General features: G+C 34.5%; 1 protein-coding gene across 1 annotated transcript; it reads right to left on the bottom strand.

The window, feature by feature from the left end:
• Window positions 1-2,132: 2,132 nt before the first annotated feature.
• LOC125048821 (venom carboxylesterase-6-like) lies at window positions 2,133-13,063 on the bottom strand. Its single transcript, XM_047647735.1, has 10 exons — window positions 12,853-13,063; window positions 10,642-10,738; window positions 9,287-9,472; window positions 8,992-9,177; window positions 8,054-8,244; window positions 7,384-7,549; window positions 4,737-4,921; window positions 3,402-3,552; window positions 2,957-3,080; window positions 2,133-2,685 (listed from the first exon to the last, which is right to left on the bottom strand). The coding sequence occupies exons 1-10, from the start codon at window positions 13,024-13,026 to the stop codon at window positions 2,511-2,513; spliced, it is 1,635 nt and encodes a 544-aa protein (XP_047503691.1). The 5' UTR covers window positions 13,027-13,063; the 3' UTR covers window positions 2,133-2,510.
• Window positions 13,064-13,727: the final 664 nt, after the last annotated feature.

Here is a 13,727-nt window from a genome sequence, read left to right as displayed (position 1 = left end):
CCACCAGGCCACTGCTCTGGAATTCATATAATACTTAACGAAATTCTTTTCTTCTTAGTAGTATTACTTTCGTAGGTATGTCTAAAACAGATTGTCAAAATATACAATTCGACTTATACGAAGTGTATAACTATCAGTACATATATGAGTTACAATATTATTCTATGTATATACTAATTAGTCAGAAATACCCCACTCATTATATACTTAATTATTGTCTTTTGTTTTTTACTAGGTTTAGTGTATTGTATTAAAATAGATGACAATAATTGGTCATTAATGCTCTCCTGAATATTTTTTTATTATTTTGATAAACATAAATTCTAGTATAAAATCTATATATATAAAAATGAAACCCGTTTTCCGTTGTCACGAGATAACATGAAAACGGCTAGACCGATTTGTCTGATTCTTTTTTATAATATTCCTTGAAGTACGAGGATGGTTCTTACGGAGAGAAAAATTAAAAAAAATTGAGCGAAAAAGTCTAAAATCAACACTTTTCTATATTCCCATAGAAAATATTCGTAATAATATTTAAAGGCAATTTGAACTTTAATACCATATAATAAAGTTCAAGTGTTAGTGGAGGGGTTCCGGGAAGTAAATTTTTATTTTTTGACATAATGTATTTGTTGTATTATCAACATTCTTTGTTGTATTATCAATCTTACTAGCTAGACCGGTGTCCCGAATAGCAGAATAAGTATTTAAAAAAAAAGAATCGACTGTTAGACGGTACGATGTTCGCCAGGCCAGCTAGTGATTTATAAAATTGAATAAACCGAGCTTGGTTTCATAGGTCTGTAGTAACCAACTAATCTGTAAGTATCAGTATTAAACTACCTCGATATAATTTTTAAGTATCTAAATGGGAATAATTTGAAAAATATAATCATTAATTTATTCACCTGAATAAATAATGAGTTTAAATACCAAATACAGGTTTTTGCTTTATCGAACTATAACGATAACCTCAGATATTTTTGGCTGTTTTTTTTATAGAACTAGGGGCAAACGGGGAGGAGGCTCATCTGATGTTAAGTGATTGGCAGAGGGCTCGCAAGTGTGTTGCCGGCCTTTTAAGAGTTGGTACCCTCTTTTCTTGGATCCTTAGTTGAATTGGTTCGAGAATACTTCAGTGGTTAGCTGATTCCACATAGTGGTGGTGTACTTAAAAATCTGCCTTTAAAACGTTCAGTTGTGGAACGACGGACGTCGAGGTGATACGGGTCTGAATTGTATAATTAACAATGTATACTTACAATAATCGATTAAATAAAATTTCTTACGAATTTTCATGTCTCTGTCAAATTTATTACTTCGTTTGCTTACTTACGAAAACTTTTCCAATATGGAATAAAAGGATTTCAAACAAATTTCAATACCTGTGGGAATTTATTTTGGGTATTTTGAAATGTGTCGAATAAATATGTTTTTTTTGCCAATTGTTCCTTTTATCTCGTACGAACACGAATTATCTCCGTTATTTGCATATGTTTCGGGTTTTCGCTAACTACAATACAATTTATGAAGATGTAGACTTTTTCCACCTCAAAGTGTGAGGAAATATTTTGGGACACAAAAAGTCTTTGACTTTATTTAGCAGTAGTGACAATTTCTTTTTCCTTTAAAATATTAAGTTGTAGTTTGTTTATAATATATATATATATATAATTGATAATGTAATCTGTTTTGGCTATGCATATTGTCTAAGTGTTTTCTTTTATAATATGTATATGTTTAGCTATAAGATTACTTAATTATTAAATAAAATAAGATATGTATATAATATTTTTATTATTATTTATTTATTTTTTATACATAGAATATATATATCATATATTTTTTAAAACGAAACACATAAATACATGTCCTAAGTGCCATATTTAGGAGGAAGGAGGCTTTATACTAGACAAAATATCACACAGAATATGAAATATGTTAATGAAGGATTTTCGGTCGTTTTTTGGTGTTTAATTACGTAAAGGTACGGTTTCACCAGTGTGCTGAACTGTGTGGCACAGCAGCACAGCGTACGGCACAAATGTTTGTTTTGATCGTCGCACTCCAGCGAACAAACTTAGATAAGAAATTGTGCGCGAATACTTTAGCAAACTTTTGTGCGCGAACACGGTACAAGTATAGGACTCGTGTCGACGAGCACACACTCGTTGTTCGCGAACTTAGTCTTGCTTCCGCTACCAAAGCGAACACATTTTTTGTGCGTTTTTCAGCCCGTTCAAATTAGCAGTCGGCAGAAAATCTTCTCAGTGAACATGTTCGTGAACATGTGTACAAAACACTGTGCGCGCACAAAAGTTACTCACAGCGTTGCCGGTGGAGACAGAAGCCAAACGCGATACGCGCTTAGAACGTATTCCTCTATTGTTTTGTAAACAAATGTGCCGTACGCTATTTTGGTGCAATCGTACCTTAATAAAGCATTATCGAATTAAATTTCAGCATCTAATAGAAATCGATCGCTTGATGTTGAAAATTTAATAATTCTAATATCGTAAAATTCGTTCGTTTTCATTAAATCCGAGACTGTCCCAAAATGTCTTGTTCCCAAAATTAGCATAATGTGACATTTTCATGTTGTCAGGTGCCAAGATATCTAAAAGATTAATTTTTGGTCCTGGAGTGACTGGGTTCCATTGAGAGTTATCTACAGTAGGAACTCTGAAAAATAATTGTTTTGAAAAAATATTTACATTATTTTTACTAAATCGGTCATTTGGAATAACATTTATGTATTTATAAACATCTTAATTTTTTTGAAGCTCATTAGATTTGTGGGAACAAAGCCAGGACTTTTTGTTCATACATTCACAGGACCATTAACCACAATGCCACGGAATCGGACAAAAAATTCCAATTGTGCTTAAATTATTGTTTTATGGAAAAAAATATTATGACCATTTAAACAAATATAGTATATTAAAAGACTTACCCAGTCGTTGAAAACGAATAAATAATTTTAAGTAAAGTCTGTATTATTTCGATATCGTCGGATCTATTGAGAACAAAGTTTTTCATAAAAAATATACGAATGAGATCGTCCGAGTGGCTGGTACCTTAAAACAAAGAAATAAGGTATTTACATAAATAACTGGCATCATTGTATCTGTGCTTTACATAAATTATTATTTATAATTTTATGACAATTGTCTAATTAGTTCCAAATTTATTATACGTAATTAAAGCTAGCTAATTTAGCTAAAATAATATATTATTCGGACCTTATGAATATTATAAATCATTTATGTTTTTAATTCATTAACATATACCCACAACGAATATCGAACGTCCATACAAAATTGATTAAGATTCATTTAGTCAATTCAGAAAGTTGTGTACTCGTATATGATATAAACAATTCTGTTATAGTTACTTACCGTAATTGACATTAGTTTTTCCAATCAGGTCGGAAAGGCTTTTTTCACCTCGAAAGCTGTATCGGTACATATAAGCTTTCTGAGTACTTTTTAAGACAAATAATCGCGTAAATTCTCCTATATCTGCGTAGAAGTTACGATCGGTTAACGCCTGTAAAAAAATATGTATAATAATTATAATTATTGGAGAAAGACTCTTGGACCGTGGGGGTTAAAGTGAACAGGCGCTGAAGATTTAAGTTGGCGTCTGATAGATAGTACCCCAGGTGACCCCAGAGCTGGTCCTTTCCTCTGTATCGTAATACATATCCTCGCTGTAGGTAGGTGTTTTAATTTTCTAGTATAAATTTTTCATAATTATTATTACTATGTTGGTTAAGAATAATGTTAATACTATATATTTGTGTATAATAGTTTTTGTAATGTGCAAGAAATTCAGTCAAAAGACCCATGCTACACATAAAGGGCGCGAAACGTTGCGTCTCATTTATAACTAAATAGCCACAAATTTATTAAAAATACAATGGTACCATGGATTTTATGTTGTGTGATGATTAATAAATGAAATAAGTAAGTCAGTGTTTTGTTATTGTAGTAGTACTATTATTTAGGTTACGCAAATAAATGATAAGTGAAAATTGGTGAAACAGATGTAACTATAGCCCGCGCAATTTTATTCTTTTTTATACAGAACTGGACAGACGTTTCGCCACAATCCCGACTGATGTAAGGTGAGACGTGGCCTATTAGAAGGTACGCCTGCTCAACCGCCGCTTAAATGAACCCATATCATTCTGTCTTGGGTGGAAGGGGAAGGAGTTCCATTCCTTGACTGTTTTTTAAGAAGCGAAGAACAAAATCTTACAGTGTGGCAACTGGGGATGTCTACAACGAAGGGGTTGCGTTATAAAAACGTATATGAGATCTAAGGTAAAGAAAGAAAACCCTTATTAGATATAAACCTTTCTCTTGAATCACTGTGTCTATTGATAAGTGTATTAAAATCAGTTGTTTCAGAGATCTAAGCATAGGTGGAAAGCCAATTTTAATACTATTTTTAAGGGGGCAAAATATGGGCAGGCGTACAGATGTAAAGTGATACCACCGCCCGTAGACACTACATTGCAAGAAGGCTCGCAAGTGCGTTGCTGGCCTTTTAAGAATTGGTACGTTCTTGAAGGACTCTAAGTGGAATTGGTTCGGAAATACTTCAGTGGGCAGCTGGTTCAATATAGTGGTGGTGTACGGCAAAAACTGCCTTGAGAAACGCTCAGTTGTGGAACGACGTGACGGACTTCGAGGTGATATGGATGGATACTATATAAAGATGCTTACCTTTACTAATTGTTGGTATGTTTTTTGATTAACAGCTTGATTGTTTAGATAGAATTCCTTGATTTTCGAAGCCACCTCATCTCGGCGACGTTTAGGTAATGTATCATAGTAGTTGAAGATAATGGACGATAGTTCTGTCCACCTGGCTTCCAGTTCTGGTAGCAGAGTTGCATTTGATTGGAAAACTGTAAAAATACGTTAGCTGTTGAATTATTTGATGGTGAAACAAATGTTAAAGTTTGCTTATGTCATTCATATAATGTTTGTTTATTAAGTTATGCTGTTTGGGTTTCGGGCCTACTTGGTAAAATACAATTTTATCTCGGGTTGATAGTGCCGTAAACAATCATCTACTATATAAAAATAAGTCGGGTTTTCCTTCCTGACGCTATAACTCCAGAACGCACGAACCGATTTCCACGGTTTTACATTCGTTGGAAAGGGCTCCGTGAGGTTTATAGCAAAGAAAATTCAGGAAAAATTTCAACAGAAAAGCGGGGTCACCAAACGAAATGTTACATAAAACGAAGCCATCTGGTGGCGAAACGGAGTTCGCCGGGTTTGCTAGTACTTTATAGATGTCGCCTATATGTGTATTGTAAAAGTTAAAAGCGACATTGGTTTTAGTAAGAAATTCTGACAAATACCCTTCAATTATATTTATCTATTACTTGAGCGGAAACGCTTATCGCAAGTGATTGCTGTTTCTTTATAGTCCTGTATGAGATGAACAGACAAAAACTGCTGTCTGCGGATTTGTGAATAGATTTTTTATTAGGAGGCAAACGGGCAGGAGGCTCACCTGATGTGAGGAAGGTTTGCAGGATTGCAAGTGCGTTGCCGGTTTTTTAATAATTGGTACGCAGTCGAATTGGTTTGGAAATACTTTGGCAGACTATTGGCAAAGATAGAAAGATAGAGATCTGGAAGGGGTTGGAGGGGCCTTCAACCAAGTCCATATCCTCAGGCGGCTTACATATAAGTAATTACTAACAACATTTGGAAAGGAAATTAAGGAAATCGTAATAAAAAGGCTTTATTATTTTATCCGTTTCACCCCATACCTTCGCAAGATTTTTATTGTGGAACTGAGTTTGCGCATTTACTTTTATTAAGAAAAAAGTACTTCTGCGCATCTAACGACTATTTCCCGCTTACGTGCCGTGAACAACAATCCATTTATTTATCACCATATATCACGAAAGCAATAAGCCAGATGCTTCTGTGTCTTCAAGATAGAATTGGAGCAGAAAGGGTAAGATTTAATTCGAAGGTTAGCGACTCAAAAATGGATTAGATTTCGACATTCGGGAGTCGTAGTTTGCGCGTGTTTGTCCGAAATTTACCTTGAGTCAATAAAATAAATAAAAAATGTTTATTATGGAACATAAAATACAGGTATCATTTATTCCACATCATTAAATTATTAATCGCTACTCATCGGCAAAGAAGACAGAGGGTGTAGGCTGAAAGAAAAAGCCGGAGTAAAAAACTCTAGGTACTCTTTTAAAATAGCAAAATCAACAAACAACACTTATATTAAAACAAATATCGCATATTAATTAGAAGTAGCCTGTCAAGCACTAGTCCCAGGCCCTTTTATCAACTAGATAATCGTTAACTTTATAGTAAGCCTTTTTACACAGCTTTTCTTTAATACATTTCTTAAATTTATTAAAAGGCAGAGATAAAAGAGCCTCTGGGATTTTATTAAAGAAGATTATCCCTTTTCCCAAAAAAAGAATTACTAAGTTTCCGAGTATTCATTTGAGAACTCGGAAAGTTAGTTTGAGTTTTGAGTTTGAGAGCATTTAATGTATTTTTTTTTGACGTTTATAAGTGTACATTGTGTTACCTACACGAATAAATGATTTTTGTTTGTTTAACATTGTGCGAATGTTCTATTCTAGTAAACTTATCACTATTTTTGTATACATACATACTATTTACATAAATATATTGCGAGGGAAAGGTAAATATATTATTTTCCTTCATGAACATCAAATCAACCAATACCAAAAATCATGAACATGTTATAATGTTACGATATATAAATTACTAGCAGACCGGCCAAGTGTTGCTGTGGCTAAGGTTTTTGTTATATTACATAGCAGCAAACTATTCAAATTCATCCTTTTTTTGTGGTTATGCCATTTAATTGTAGCTTATGTGACACGTTGGTACTTTCAACACAGCGCCATCTGTTAGAATTGTGACTATCAAATAATAAACAAATATTTTGCAATAAAATAATATTGCGGGTATAAATTGAGATGTAAGCTATCCTTTTAAGTTGGATCAAACTACACACGGTGTGCAAATTTGATTGATATCGGTTCGGTAGTTTAGGATCCATAGCGGACAAACCACGTGACACGTAATTTATATATATTAAGATGTATAATTAACTATGTAGCATAATATGCCTATTACTTTTCTTTTGTTTATTCAATTGGTGGAATAACTGTTAATACATGTTTATAGCTGGTAACAAATAAATACAATTTGACATATATGTCTCCAACGTCGTAAGGTACTGTCAACGCCCTCACCTCCGACACTTTCTCACCCAAAAACTTTTTCAACCCCTTCTGAAGGAATCTGATCTTATGAATTATTTGTTATATAAAAACTGAAATGTTCTTACATGCAGCCGGATATAGTCCCTCCTCGGATGTCGTTGTTATAAGAAGTGGTACTTTTTTAAACGATCCTTCAAGTGTACCGAGGTACGGGTGTGTGTCAATAAATGCAGAAGGACACTCCGGTTCCACTACTGGAGTAAACGGAGTGAATAGTTGTGCTCGCCAACCCTGAAAGAATGATTGCTTTTAACTTTCATTCATCATTCACCGGGTCATTTCGGATGCATGTTTAATCTATAATTTGTAATCATTATAAGAATGATGTGTTTGTGTTCACATACCTTTCAAAATCATGTTTTTTTTAAATTTTAATAGAGCGTCTTGTTACGTATCATTTACTAATTAACGATCATGAAACTACCTCATTATTGTAATGTAATTATTAAGTTATAACAAATATCGTTTAAAGGTTAGTCGACATCACAGGAGACCGAGAGCTGGCAGATACCTCGAACAAAAATTTAGCCTAGATATTTAAAGGGGGAACGCTGCCAGTATCTTCGGTACCATGCCTAATCCTTTTAATAATATATTTTAGTTATTGTTTTTTTTTGTTATAAGTTAATTAATCAGTATATTATTTAAATTTATATATATTTGATAATTTGTCTATTTTTACTTTAAGCGTTTTATTTTAAATACTGAAGAACAAATACGTAATACATTGCTTACCAACATATCGCCTTGGGCGCTGACGATGACATCTGCAGGTCTGGTGCGGAAGCATTTGACCATTTCCTGGTTATTATCGTTGGGACATCCCACAAGATCAGCTAAGGTTCTGGCATTTTTTTCTGGCTTCGTCTGCTGCGCCCATGGAGCCAGCGCTGATCCACTCGACATTATGCCACGGTGGAATTTGTCTAAAACATTGCATTTTTCTTTTACGTTGTTGAACATTGTGCTCTGTTCTAAATTTAAAATGGTGAGAGTTACGATACGCAGCTAAAAATAGTTGGAATATTCGTGCCCGTGCCTCATTATTGGGTCTACAAATGTTCCCTGGTAGAATTCGAGTGCGACCCCAGAGCCTCTCTAACGCGGCGTTGTTAAGAACTACCCGAGGTGGTTTTAGTGGGTATTGCTCACCCAGTCTCTGAATAGCAGTCAATAAGGTGTGGATCGAGTCCCATATACCCCTCCTACTTTCGGGGGAAGGGGATGCACAGATGCATTTCCACCTCAGATAAAAAAGTGTCTTTAAATGTATAACGATTTTTCAAGTTATTGACAAATAGAATAACATATTGTTTGCCTTAGAGTTATCATAGCAATGCTAGCCGCTATAGAGTATAACAATATTGACATAGTTTATTAATACATGATAAATTATTAGCAATACCTAATATACTCGTAGATGCATTATATGCAGTTAACCTAAATAGAAAGATAACTATTACTTCGTACGTTACGCTATTTAAGTGTTGTATTTGATTATTGTGACACTATTTTGTCACAGCTAATACTTCATCTAACTATATTTTCCATACGCGTATTTACTAGAAACCAATACTAGAATGTGGTACGCCTTCCATTGAGAGACGAAGTTTATAGTCTTGAATTCGTATTTTGTTTATTTAATCCTGTAGCACTGATATTATAATAGTTACCATGTGACCGTCGGGATAAAAGGTGATAATGGACAGACGAAGAACCGGCGGAGTTCCCAAAAAGAACAACGTTATCAGGATTCCCTCCGAAGTAGCGTATATTGTTTTTCACCCAGATCAAAGCAAGGTTCTGGTCTTTTAACCCAGCATTACCAAGTACTACATTGTCACCTGTACTTAAGAATCCTGAAAAACATTTTCTATTAAAATTATTTATTTCCTAAACATGTCTTCACGACATTGAATTATGTAAGTGTATCAGTTAAGTAAGACTTAACAACTTAACAATTCTTACCTAAAGGTCCTAATCTATAGTTAATAGTAACAACTACGATATTCCAATCCATAATTCTTTGAGGACCATAAATATTCCCGGTGCCAAACATGAAAGCACCGCCATGAATGAACACTAAAACTGGTAACTTCGCAGATCTTTTTAAAGATGGTGTGTAAACGTTTAAAAATAGGCAATCCTCACTTCCTGAAAGAATTTTTTTAATGAGTTACAAGCTTAGTTACGAGCCTACGGGTCGCCTAAAAAGGGCAGTCATCGTTGCCCATAGACACCCATTTTTAGTGGGTGAGTTGCCGGCCTTTGTGGAAGGAGTACACTCGAATTTTGAACAGTTGGAGGTCGTATCTCTCAGTGTTTGGTCTTGGAGAGCCTGGGCGTCGGAGAGTACTCAACTCTAAGTCCGTACCGTTTTGGCTAGATCATAAAATCTACGTTTGTCAGGCGCAGTCTGAAGTCAAGACTAATGGACGAATGTAGCTTTCAAGGTTTGGAGTCGAAAGAGAATTCGTTGGTGGATTCACAATCCTCTTTTATTTAATTATATACTATTAGGGTAGTGCTATGAAAAGAAAGCAGTGGCAGTACAACCTTTTAGGTCTGTGCCTCAGATTCCTGTATCTGTTTCGTTATCGTGAGTTGAATGTACCAATTCGTAATTCGTAATTGTACCAATGGTTTTTGGCTTAACCATTGGTACAATTACGACTCCAGATGAGTGGCACAATTTGCAGCCACTTTGCCAACACTGCTCTATATATATATAGCATAAAATATTTCCTTGCTCAAGTAACTGATACGGTAGTAAAGCGTGGATTCAGATACTAGCTAATTATTTAATTTTGTATTAGTGTAAGAATTTAGTAATTTTAGAGTTCATCCATTATCATAAATATTTCCTTTTAATATTATTGTATATTCAGCATACTGGATTATACACGGGATTAAAGGAAAAGACCCGCAGATCTTCAAATTATCACCACCTGGGAAGACGCAATGACCAGAGCCAAAAGGCATAAATGGACAGGACACCTGCTCAGAGGCCAGAGAGCAAATCGTCGAAAAAAGTCACTCAATAGACACCTCGCTACAACACCAAGCAGAGGAGAGGAAGACCATGAGCGCGGTGGGCAGAAAACTTTAAAAAAGCCACCGGTCCTCTGTGGCAAAGACTTGCCAGGGATAGGAAGCACTGGATACAGCTGGAGGAGGCCTTTGTGCCACAAAGGCAAGCTGTACAAGAGGACAGCTGTGCAACAAAACCTTCTTAAGAACTTTTTTTTAAACATATATATTTTTGTAAACTTTCTCTTGTATTTAGTAGAGATAAACACTTTGAAATTGAAATATTATTGTACCTGTTACGGATCCCGTGTATGGATCATACTGCAAACACGGAGACAGGGGCTTGTCTGCATTCCAAACTCCAGTCCATGGTGGCATTTCGGTCGCTTCCTATTAAAAATAAACACAATATATCCAGCTTTTATCACCTGTGACGTCGTATATATACATAGACATAGACATAGACATTAGACATAGACATAGACATAGACATAGACATAGACATAGACATAGACATAGACATAGACATAGACATAGACATAGACATAGACATAGACATAGACATAGACATAGACATAGACATAGACATAGACATAGACATAGACATAGACATAGACATAGACATAGACATAGACATAGACATAGACATAGACATAGACATAGACATAGACATAGACATAGACATAGACATAGACATAGACATAGACATAGACATAGACATAGACATAGACATAGACATAGACATAGACATAGACATAGACATAGACATAGACATAGACATAGACATAGACATAGACATAGACATAGACATAGACATAGACATAGACATAGACATAGACATAGACATAGACATAGACATAGACATAGACATAGACATAGACATAGACATAGACATAGACATAGACATAGACATAGACATAGACATAGACATAGACATAGACATAGACATAGACATAGACATAGACATAGACATAGACATAGACATAGACATAGACATAGACATAGACATAGACATAGACATAGACATAGACATAGACATAGACATAGACATAGACATAGACATAGACATAGACATAGACATAGACATAGACATAGACATAGACATAGACATAGACATAGACATAGACATAGACATAGACATAGACATAGACATAGACATAGACATAGACATAGACATAGACATAGACATAGACATAGACATAGACATAGACATAGACATAGACATAGACATAGACATAGACATAGACATAGACATAGACATAGACATAGACATAGACATAGACATAGACATAGACATAGACATAGACATAGACATAGACATAGACATAGACATAGACATAGACATAGACATAGACATAGACATAGACATAGACATAGACATAGACATAGACATAGACATAGACATAGACATAGACATAGACATAGACATAGACATAGACATAGACATAGACATAGACATAGACATAGACATAGACATAGACATAGACATAGACATAGACATAGACATAGACATAGACATAGACATAGACATAGACATAGACATAGACATAGACATAGACATAGACATAGACATAGACATAGACATAGACATAGACATAGACATAGACATAGACATAGACATAGACATAGACATAGACATAGACATAGACATAGACATAGACATAGACATAGACATAGACATAGACATAGACATAGACATAACATTTATTACAAACGAAAAAACAGTCCTTGCGAAGGTGTTTCTGGTCATCGGTTAAAGTATGGGAAATCCACCTGGTAAAAAGTCACTCTCTTATCTTCCTCAATCATTCGTCGCACAGCACTGATGTTATCTTCAGTAGACGCTGTTAAAGGATGTCCCTCACGCGGATCATCATTGAGATTGCTACGTCCACGCTTGAACTCGTTAAACCAATAGTAAATAGTGGCACAAGATGGGGCTTCATTGCTTATCGCAGCCTATCATAGCTTTGTTGTTGAGTAAGCCCACAACGAAAGTCATAATAAATTATTGACTGCAAACTTTCTGGCGTTAGGTTCATTTTCACGTGTAACAAGAGTTTCAGATTTGCTGCCAATTCACAAAAACATATGACAAATGAATACAATATACTACATTAGGTTAAAAAGTTCTAGTTAATACATTTTTCTCTCACAGAAGTTGCCTGGAAGAGATCGCTCGAAAGGGATAAGGCCGCCAGTTGCCCTCCTTTTCATTTAATTATGTTAAATTTTTATATTGTAATGCAACGAAGTGTTCTCACTCAACTCATTCCTACATACTGTGGAAAGAGACCATCATGAGAGATCATCAGTCCCAGAGGTCATTCACACCACACACTTGCAGCGACCAAACTTTTTAAATTTGTTTTAATTTTCTATTTAGTATTTTTTAATTATTACTATTGAGGTTTAGAATGTTTTGAATACTGTATATTTGTATGTTGGAATAATTAGCAAACATCATAATATTAAAATGATCCGTAAAAACAGTATTTTCTTACCACAAATCTATATTTTCCAGTTGGCGGCGCGGCGTAAGGTATTCCTTGGAAACTCGCATATTCCCTTCCATTAACACTCTTTCCCAATATCCCTTTGAGTTTTCCGTTTTTAACTTGCACTAAAACTCCTACAGCGAATTTGATTAATATTAATTTTATTAGAGTTCTAAACATATTTGTAATTAAGTGCGTGACGTGTGCTCGGCGTCAATATGATAGTGTATCTGTGTTTTCAATAAACTTCAAGGTTTTATTTTTTTAAATAGATATAATAAAACTGGAGTTCCCCCTGGTTTATGTGGTCTACAATACTTCGTAAATTTTCTTTTTGCGTCACGAAGATGTGCAGCGTTTTTGTCGAAGAAAAGGGAGAGAGAAAATAATTTATTGAAATCTCAAATGACGAATTGTAAATTAAAATCCAAAGAAGAAATAAATTAAAAAAAATTAATTTATAATTTGTATTAATTTCCGACACTTAATATTTTAATGACAATAAAATTTATTAAATTACTAACATATCTTCCTTTTTCTCTCCCTATAAGTCTCGGATAACTAAAGTTTTAGATTTGTAATAAATATGAACAAGAGTTAAATATTAGTTTGCCAAAGAAGTTTCACTTCTGTCATGTGTACTTTGTACGCACGCACTTTTTTTATATATAGAACAATTAAAGTAAATTGTTCTATAGTTAACAATTAGGTAAAATATGAATTTGGCGTTTTGTATGGGAGGAACAAAAAGAAGATTTTTTTAAAATAGTTTTTCAGTAATTGTTTTTTATTTAATTACCTTTTTCATTCACTGACTGACTCACACACTCACACATTTGCACCTACACACTCACTCATGCACTCAGGCGTGTTGATAACAG

This window comes from Pieris napi, chromosome 4 (genome assembly GCF_905475465.1).
Source record: "Pieris napi chromosome 4, ilPieNapi1.2, whole genome shotgun sequence".
Lineage (NCBI taxonomy): Eukaryota > Metazoa > Arthropoda > Insecta > Lepidoptera > Pieridae > Pieris > Pieris napi.
Note: the sequence above shows the minus strand (reverse complement) of the source record. Positions and strands in the feature narration are given on the sequence as shown.

What these genes read in the sequence shown, in the direction of transcription:
- LOC125048821 (XM_047647735.1), bottom strand. Translation starts at nt 13,026, where the DNA reads ATGTTTAGAACTCTAATAAAATTAATATTAATCAAATTCGCTGTAGGA. An exon ending in GCGCCCAAGGCGATATGTTG is followed by an intron (nt 7,550 to 8,053) that starts GTAAGCAATGTA and finishes TCATTCTTTCAG; the next exon opens with GGTTGGCGAGCACAACTATT. An exon ending in TATTCGTTTTCAACGACTGG is followed by an intron (nt 2,686 to 2,956) that starts GTAAGTCTTTTA and finishes ATTATTTTTCAG; the next exon opens with AGTTCCTACTGTAGATAACT.